The sequence below is a fragment of the Octodon degus genome, unplaced genomic scaffold (genome assembly GCF_000260255.1).
Source record: "Octodon degus isolate 3935 unplaced genomic scaffold, OctDeg1.0 scaffold00283, whole genome shotgun sequence".
Lineage (NCBI taxonomy): Eukaryota > Metazoa > Chordata > Mammalia > Rodentia > Octodontidae > Octodon > Octodon degus.
The window spans coordinates 27,809-37,194 of record NW_004524859.1 but is presented as its reverse complement, the minus strand read 5'-3'; the positions used below and the strand labels follow the sequence as shown (position 1 = coordinate 37,194).

The window sequence follows — 9,386 nt, the reverse complement described above, 5'->3', positions numbered from 1 at the left end:
GGAACCGGGGATTGAACTCAGGCCCTTGGGCCCACCAGGAAAGCGCTCATTCCATGAGCCAACTCCTGGGTCCCTTTCCCTTATATTTTAAATAAAAGTATAAATTTACATATGGTAAAAAGTGCATAGTACAGAAAAATCTAAAACAATAAGTAAATATCCTATTTCCACAACAAAGCAGATCTGATGTCTTCAGAATCCTTGAGCAGTCATATGAGTCACTCACAAACTAAAGGTGAACAGCCTTCTCTCGGCAAATGCTCCTCAGGCCCTCAGAGCTGTGCTTGCTGGCTGTCCCTACAGCACTTCTGCTGCAGGGGAAGCCACGCAGTCTTTCTCTGTTGTGTAGGAAGGACTTCTGGAGATGCAGCCACCCCTCAGCCGAGTCCTTCCTGAATGCCGCGGATCCTCCTGGCCAGCTGCACATCCTTGGGGAACAAAGTGACTCGGCCAGCGTGTAAGGAGAGGAGGTAGGCATCTTCGAAGAGGTGAACTAAAAATGCTTCCGCGGCCTCTTGAATGGCCAGCAGGGCCTGAGCTTGCCAGCTGAAGTCCACACCGCGGGTGAATTTAGCACATATTTCTCTTACCACGCGGCTGAAGGGCGCCTTCCTCAGCAAGAGGTCTGTGCTCTTCTGTAGCTTTCGGATCTCTCGGAGCCAGGTGAAGTGCCCAACACGCCGAGTGACAGTGGCACCTGAGGTGCTGGGCCGGGGCGTCCTGCGGGTCGGGGAGCGCCTCCTCGGGGTCTCCGGCTTGCGGTGCCAGCGCGGGGCCGTGGCGGGCTGCGGAGGGTCTGGGGCGCGGCTCCTCGGGCTCACCGGTAGAGGCCGTAGCGCGTGCCAAGGGCTCAGCATATTAATATGGCTTTACATTTTATACTTCATTTTTATACTTTTCTGCTGGATTGTTAAGACCAAGATAAAGCAAGACCTATATAACAAGAAATGTAACTTTTGTATCTGACAAGGTCAATCAAATCCCCTCAGGATGTACCCTGAATCTCTGTACCACATTTTATAGATCCTTTGTCAGTGTCAGCCATGTGGATGAATCACGGTCATTGCTTGACCAACTTGCTGTCTGTGAAAGCCTGAGAAAATGTTTTCTCTCCATGTCTTTCCTCAGGCACACTATACATCATTGATCACTAGAAAAATACTTTTGTATTCACTTTTTTATCATTTTATTCATTTTTTTCTTCTTCACTTTACTTTTTTTTTTTTTTTTTTCCAGAACCAGGGATTGAACTCAGGCCCTTGCGCTTGCCAGGGAAGCTCTTACTCTGCCGAGCCATCTTCCTGGCCCCTGTATTCACTTTTGATGTTTGTTTCTAGTAAAATCTCATAAGTAGTTCTGATTATTTTTTTTAATTCATGTTTATATTATTTGTGAAGATAACCTATAATTTTGTGCTACAATCTATAAAAACTGCTATCATAAGTACATTAGACATGGTTTTTATGCATCTCCAGAGCTCAGTGATGTTCTTTTGCAGTACACAATGGACATGTTTGGCACACTGAGACAGAATGGAAAGAAAGGGCCAAAACACAATAAAGGAAAAAAGCAAAAAGTTGAGAAATGTTGTCATATCAGAGAGGAAAAGCTGCGCTACAAAATGGAAATACAAAGGAAGTTGTCTCCTTATTACAAACTATCCATAATACAGAGATCATAGAACCCAAAACATGAAACACAACTACAAATTACACAATGCAGAGGAAAATTAGAAGATAGTATCAAAACTGAAAACATTTATTTACCAAAACCATAGCAGAAAATATTCCAGGTAAGGAACGAACTCGACTTCTAGGTAAACAAGTGATCTAAAATCCCACATAGCCATGATCAACAAAGCACTTCTCCATGATACATTGCAGTGAAAACCACTGAAGTCTAACACAAAAACAGAATGCCCTGTTGACCAACGGGACAGGTTAGTGGGTGCAGAAACAACCCCAAGTGCCTTCAGCCATCTCATGCTCAACAAAGGGGGTAAGATTATACAATAGAGAAAAGGCAGCCTCCTGATAAATGGTGTTGAGAAAATTGGTTATCCACATGCAGAAAAAAATAGACCCACATCTCTCACCTGGTATGAAAATCAAATCAAAATGAGGCAAAGACCTACATATACATGCTGAAACACTGAGCTGTTAAAGGAATAAATTGATAAGACTCTTGGAGACATAGGCACAGGCAAAGATATCCTGATCAGAACTCCAATTGCACAAGAAATAACAATGAGAATAAACAAGTGTAATTGTAACAATTAAAAAACTTCTGTACAGCAAGTGAAAGAACAACAGAGTGAAGAGACAATTTACAAAATGGGGGAAAAAAGTTTTTGCTAGATATCCCTTAGAGGGCTATTACTTAGAATTTGGAGAGAGCTTAAAAAAAAAAAGCTCTCCTTCCAAAAATGTAAGACTCAGTAAAATGGATGATTAACATGCACCATACTTTGCAGCAGAAGAAATGCAAACGGCCCGTAACTTGAAGTAAAGTTGAGCTTCTTCGGTCCCTGGCGAAGTGGAAATTAAAACAGCGCTGAGATCTCGCCATACTCCGGTGGGTCGGGTCATTATCAGGGACTTCAGATGCCAGGAATGCGGGCGAGGTTGGAGAGAAAGAGGAACTCTTCCACTGTGTTAGTGGGAACATGGAGTAGTACCGCCACTGCGGACTTCAGTACGGAGATTCCTCAAAAACAACCCCCCACCCCAAAATTAAAAATTCTGTCGGGCAGTCTTCTCTCTCCTGGTTACCTCCCCGAAGGCACCGAAGACATCACGGTACATCCAGTGCATATCCATGGTTATAGCACTGCCACTCACAACTAAGCCGTGGAAGTGCGCTCTACGCAAATCAGCCGATGACTGCATGAGGAGAATGTGGTAGGTATGCACAGCAGAGTACTGGTCAGCTATGAGCACGGAGAGGTTTGAGTCATCTGCAGAAAACCAGATGGCTCTCGGTCCATGATACTGAGTGAAACAAATGAGCCGCAAAAGCTGCTTCTCCTGTCTGGGAGACCCAGAGAGAAGCCACTGAAAGGCAGTGCGCGAGAACCGCGTTGCTAAGCAGAGAGTGAGGCTCTGTAGACGTGGGAAGGGAGTGAGCAGAAGGGTGGAGAGGAAGTGGGAGGGAGGAGGACACGAGTGTGAAAAGTGTGTCATACGTGTAGGCCTCAGCTCCCCAAACACACATGATCACTGCGTATGGTAAGCAGGTACCAGGAGAACTTTGATTAAAAAGATCATCTGTCCTGATTAAGTGGAATTCATCCTACAGATACGCCGGTGGCTCTGTAAGTGCGAGTCAATAAGCGAGAGGCATCATGTTCACGAATGGAGGACAGAAGCTATGTGAGCAGTGAATCTTTGTAGAGTACTAGCTGATGAAGGTCAAAATTATTTACTCATGAACATTCTCAACAAGTTAGATACTGAAGGTACACACCTCAGCACAAGTAAGGTCATATGAAGAATTTATGGCTAAAATCACAATGGACTGAACCAGAAGGATAGCCGCCCTCATCACTTCTGTTCAGCATAGTACTGGGATTCTTAGGAAGAGAAGTCAAGAGTAACCAAGGAAGAAAAGGTATCCAAAGCTAGAAAGGAAGAAATTAAATCTTCTGTCTTTACAGGTAATGGCATGCGCTCAGATATGTTAAAAAGCACTATAATAACCCTAAGAAATAGTTCATAGATCTACATATGAATACAGCCTAGTAGCAGGATATGAAATCAATATATAAAAATCAGTACTGCTAAATTCTACTGGTTTATAGAAAGGAACAGTTAATGCTTTATTTTGCATGCTCCTGTCTGGTAATATGAGCAACTGCTTGAAGATAAGCATATACAATGGCACAACATTGTTGGCTTCCTATCATCTTGTTTTGAAATTCTGTAATTTAAAAAAAAGATTTATTCTCTTTAAAAAAGCAGAACACACAACGGAGAAAGTAAGACTTCAACAAAAGATGCAAGAAAACTGGAATTCCCATACAGAAAAATGAAATTATAGGCTGATCTCTCTTCATATGTAAGAAATGAACTCAATATGGATAACAGAGTTAATACTAAGATCTGAAAATATGAAACTCCCAGAAAAATCACTGAAGAAGAGCTGTCATTGGTCTAAAATGAGTTAAAGAGCAAAATCTTAAAGGAATCACCACAAAGAAAGCTGCACAAGTTGGGTTATCCTGAGCTACAGAACTTGCGCACAGCAAACGAATTCAAGAGAATGAAGAGATGGTGTGCACAATGGAGTATATTTTCAACTCACAGCTGACATCTGCACACGCCTATTCCACAGTACATAAGCGAACTAATCAAGCTAAAGAGCAGGAAATGTCCAAACCACCACATTAAGCAGTTGGTGAAACACACGAGAAGTTTTTGAGAAATATGACAAAAAGCTTAACATCATCCACCATCATGTGTAGGAAGAAGTTAGAATGGCGAGTATGAAACATGATGAAGTAACAAGTGTGGTGAGGTTGTGGGGAGAGGGATCCCCTAGAGTGCTGGTGGGAACAGTCATTAATAGAATAATCATGGAAAGCAGCTCGAGATTTCCTCAATAACGTGAGTGGACATTCTAAGTAATTTGGCAGTCCTGCTACAGAGTACATATGCAAAGGACACGGAATCAGGGGTCAAAGAGTTATTTGTATCCCCGCGTCTGAGGTCTTGGGGCTTCCTGTGAACTATTATGAAAGCCAGTCACTCCTTCCTATCCATCGTATTATTTCACACTCCTTAAAACTCTGGAACACAAATTATTGAAAATAAGTGTCATGAAAAAATGTGCATCAGTTTCTTACATTTGTGTGTATTCTCCATGACTTGAAGGAATTCACACCATTCTCAGTCACCATATTCTTGCACTCACTTCACACACTTTTTTTTTTATAGCAAACATGAAGAGATCCTTGAAATATTAGAAACACTCTTATTGTATTAGCTCTTGGGCTATGTCAACCAAGGGTAAATTTTTTAGATTTAAGAAGAAATTGTGAAAGAGATCAGGGTTCTACAAATGATATTGCAGTTGGATGTCATGTCGACCTTGGATGTCATCTTTGATCGTAAATCCTCACTGGAGTTTAGATTCAAAAATGAAATTAACAAAATAACTCAGTGTACTGAAAAGATCAGACCGTTCTTTCTATCACTCCGTGGTTTAGATCAGTTCTTCTTTATTTAGACATCAGCTGAAGGGTACAAGGATACCAACAAAACCTTGTTAGACGGTTAGCAACGAAAGCTGCCGCAGTCTGTGCTGCAGATGAACTTTGGCTCCCTCCCTGTGGTCTTTCTAGAAAGCACAACGAGGCCAGTCTTAGCTTCTTTCCAGTGTTAGAGCCTGCGTGTGCTTGCACACCTTCAGACACAGCACGATCAGCGTCACCGCTGTGTCTCTGTGATGCTCCATCACAGTATTTACAAGAGAATTTTTCCAGATCATGGCAAGCTCTGCAGAGGTTGGTACTTCAGTGGCGAAACCTTGAGACTGAGAAGTTTGCAAAGTTAGTAGTAAATGAAGTAAAGTTTCTAAGCCTTACTCTCTCACAAACACCTGTGGCCACATGAACAAATTATGAGGTAACACAATACGTAGGATGAAAACAATGAACTTCCAGAATAATGATACTGGGTATTGTGGTCAGCTACTGATTGATATTGCAATATTGTCTATTTCTTTCTTTTTTCTTTTTGAATTTTAGAGAAGGGTCTACAGGGTGCTCAGGTTCTCACTACTAGATCAGTCCCTGTTTACAGCCTCCCAAGAGCTGGGATTACAGGTGTGTTCCACCACGCCCAGTCTCAATTGCCATCTCAGTGTGCCCTGGGGATGGGGCCAGCATGACAGGCCCGGGGATCAAACCCCTGACCCATGTGCCTGTTTGCAGGTGCTTTAATCTGCTAAGCTATTTGCCTGGCCCTTAATATTGTCCATTTCTAAAGAGGGTTCCTCAGAGTTATACTCTGGTTTCTCTTCAGATCATATAAATCTTTTACCTTTTACCTCAGAGTCAGAGTCAGGATGATAGCGTCCCACTGATGGGCACATTATTGTATATAAAGGGGAGTTTGACAGCCCAAATGGGTCAGCAATCCCAGATCTGTGACCCTAAGTAGCAGCAGGCCATCTTCTTCCTCAACCTCTGGAAGGCAGCTTTGATCTCCTTGTTCCTCAGGCTGTAAATTAAGGGATTCAACATGGGGATCACCACGGTGTAGAAAACAGATGCAAATCTGTCAAAGCTGGAGGAGCCGCCAGAGCTGGAACTCAAATACACAAAGATGCTGGAAGTATAGAAGAGGGAAACGGCTGTCAGGTGAGAAGCACAGGTGTTGACTGCCTTGGACCTGCCTGTAGCCGACGTGATCTTCATGATGGACCGGACTATGTAGCCGTAGGAAACGGTGATAGCCAGGACATTTGTTATGCCAAAAATCATTATCAATATAGCAGTGAGGACTTGAACAAAGAACGTGTCTGTGCAGGACAGCTTTAGCAGTTGGGGCATGTCACAGAAGAAGTGCCTGATGACGTTAAGGCCACAGAAGTGGAGCTGAAGCAAGGCACATATTTGAGACAAACAACCTGTGAGTCCAGCTGTGTAGCATCCCAGCACCATCTGGACACAGAGAGTGGGCGACATGACTGAGGAATAGAGCAGCGGGTTGCAAATGGCAGCATACCGGTCATACGCCATGGCTGTCATGAGACAGGATTCACTCAGTCCCATTGTAGAGAAGATGAAGTTCTGAGTAATGCAACCCATGAAGGTGATAGTCTGTTGCTCCTGGAAGAAGTCGGAGAGCATTTTGGGCACTGTGGAGCTGACGTAGCAGAGATCTATGAAGGACAGGTTACTGAGGAAGAAATACATGGGTGTGTGCAGGTGGGAGTCCATCCTTATTAAAACAAGGAGCGACAGGTTCCAGGTCAGACTTGTAATGTAGATGAGCAGGAATGCGCCAAAGAGCAGTGGTGTGACTCTGGGGAAATCTGAGAATCCCAGGAGGATGAACTGGGTGACCTCTGTGACATTCCTTTCCACAGTCATTGCCTCAGTGCCCCTAATATCAGGGAGAAAAGAAGAAAGAGCATTGTTGACTCTGGTTCAATTGTATAAAAAACCATTTTTTAAATCTTTTTTTTAACAGGGCATACCAGAAAAACAGAAATATGTCTCTGTCTCTCTGCAGAAAGACCCCTCTTTTCAAATTTTCAAGATCTCATTTTGTGGTGCATGTTATCCATTCATTAGGAAGTCTCGTGAGAATTACAGGGGTTAAGATGACTAGTACTTTAAAATGTCATAGAAGGGCTTGCGAGGTAGCTCAGCAGGCTACAACACCTGTATCTGCAAGCTTAGGCAAGCGCAGGGCCTGCAGTTGGATCCCCCACACCACATGCCGTGCCCGCCCCGCCCCAGGGTGCGCTGAGCCAGCCACAGGAAAAGAAAATAAAATGCCATAGAAATGCTTGTTATTAAATTGGAGTACAGGATGTTGCTTGAACTAAAATGTGTCTCAACAGGCTTCTGATAATTCATCATGTATATCTTGATTTGCAGTCCTGGGTGTGCAGGTGGAACCCTTCTAAAATAAATTTGAAATGTCTTCTACTCTGTCTTGTTCTCTTAGTAGAGTTACAATTTTCTTCTTCTGTCTTACAGAGAATTACTTATACTGTTAATATTTTATGAAATTTTCAACAAATGTCTTTTATATAATTTCTTCACATTAACCTTTAACATATCATAATTTTTAACTCTGCCCTATTTTTTTTTTGGATCAGAAACATAGAAACATGTATGTTCCTGATGTAATGGAAAAAACTCACCAGGGAAGACTTCACATAAAACAGCTTCCTTTTGACCCCAATAAATTTTTAATTTCAGGGTGTTTTGGTTCTTGGAAAGCAGTGTATAAACATTGTTCAGGGTGCATACATTGGAAATGTATTTTTTATATCTTCTTATTTTATCAATAAGTTCGATTAACCTTACAAAATGAAACATGATTTACTCTTTATATATCAACGAAGACAGAGTCCTGAAACAGTTACTGTTCCAGGAAGATAATAATAAATGAAAATTTGTGTATGTACTCAGTACCTGATCAGGCATGTAGTAATTGTTCAGTAGACATTGTTAGTATCATTGATTGATGATTAGAAACAAACATACACAACAGGGCCATCCAATATCAAATTATGATGGGACTTGATACAGAGAAATAATCAAAATAAGAATGTTGATTTCCACATACTACAGGGATTTTTCTTTTTTTCTGGTTTTTGCTTTCCTTCCCCCTTACTTTTTTCTTGGTACATATCAGCCAGTTAGAGCTCACTAACAGATTTTCAGTAGGTAACGCCTATGGTTATGCTCCGTTCTACAACTGTCCTTCCTTGTAAGGAAGTAATGAAACAATGATTACAATAAAATATTTTTTAAAAAGAATAATTACAGTGATGGAGCTGGAAATGTGGCTCAGTGGTAGAGTTCTTGCCTTGCATGCACAAGGCTCTGGGTTCAATCTCCAGAACCACACACGAAACGTGACATAGAAGACCTTCACAAGGAAGGCCGCAGTACTCTGAAAAAGTAGATTGACTATGATATCAGAACACAGAAAGATATTGATATGCAAGCTAGTGTGATCAAAGTAGCCATATTTCTGTTATATTCAGATTTAATGAAACACAATCAAAGTACCAATAATATTTGTTAAGGAATTGGAGAAATCAATCTGAAAATTCATCTGGAACCAGGAGAAATCTAGAATGGAAAAAGCAATTCTATTCTGTTGACAATAAAGCCAGACTTGTGGGTCACTGGGACCAAGCAGAAGATACCGAAACAACTCTGAAGAGGTGTTGGTGGTCTAGTGGTGAGCATAGCTGCCTTCCAGAAACAACTCTGGGAATGCACAGCTAGACTGTCCTTGACGAAGGGGCCAAAACGCTTTGCCCTAGGAGTCAGCCTCTTTAACAAATGGTCATGGGAAAACTGGCTATTCACATGCTGAAGGCTGAACTTAGACCCATACTTCTCAGTGTGAACTACACCAGAATCAAAATGGACAAGAAAGATCTCAAATTAGAACAGAAACAATCTGCTGGAAGACAGCATAGGTGAAATTCTTCAGCTATAGGTGTAGGCCAAGACTTTTTGAACAAAACCCTGGTTACGTAAGAAATAATACTAAGAGTCAACAGAAGGGACAACACCAAATTAAAAAGCTCTTACACATTTTGTATCTGTGTATTCAAAGTGGTTAGGATAGATATATAGTTGCATTCTCTTAATGAATAGAATGATTTGTTCTAATGGTGTTTGTAAATAG

At 41.8% G+C, this 9,386-nt stretch overlaps 2 protein-coding genes across 2 annotated transcripts; both read right to left on the bottom strand.

Moving 5' to 3' along the window:
* Nucleotides 1-361: 361 nt before the first annotated feature.
* Nucleotides 362-857, bottom strand: LOC101560991 (histone H3-like centromeric protein A). The gene is made up of 2 exons (XM_012512860.2): nucleotides 591-857; nucleotides 362-512 (listed from the first exon to the last, which is right to left on the bottom strand). The coding sequence occupies exons 1-2, from the start codon at nucleotides 855-857 to the stop codon at nucleotides 378-380; spliced, it is 402 nt and encodes a 133-aa protein (XP_012368314.1). The 3' UTR covers nucleotides 362-377.
* A 5,273-nt stretch (nucleotides 858-6,130) lies between these two features.
* Nucleotides 6,131-7,096, bottom strand: LOC101560593 (olfactory receptor 5AN1-like). Its single transcript, XM_004646912.1, has one exon. The coding sequence runs from the start codon at nucleotides 7,094-7,096 to the stop codon at nucleotides 6,131-6,133; it is 966 nt and encodes a 321-aa protein (XP_004646969.1).
* Nucleotides 7,097-9,386: the final 2,290 nt, after the last annotated feature.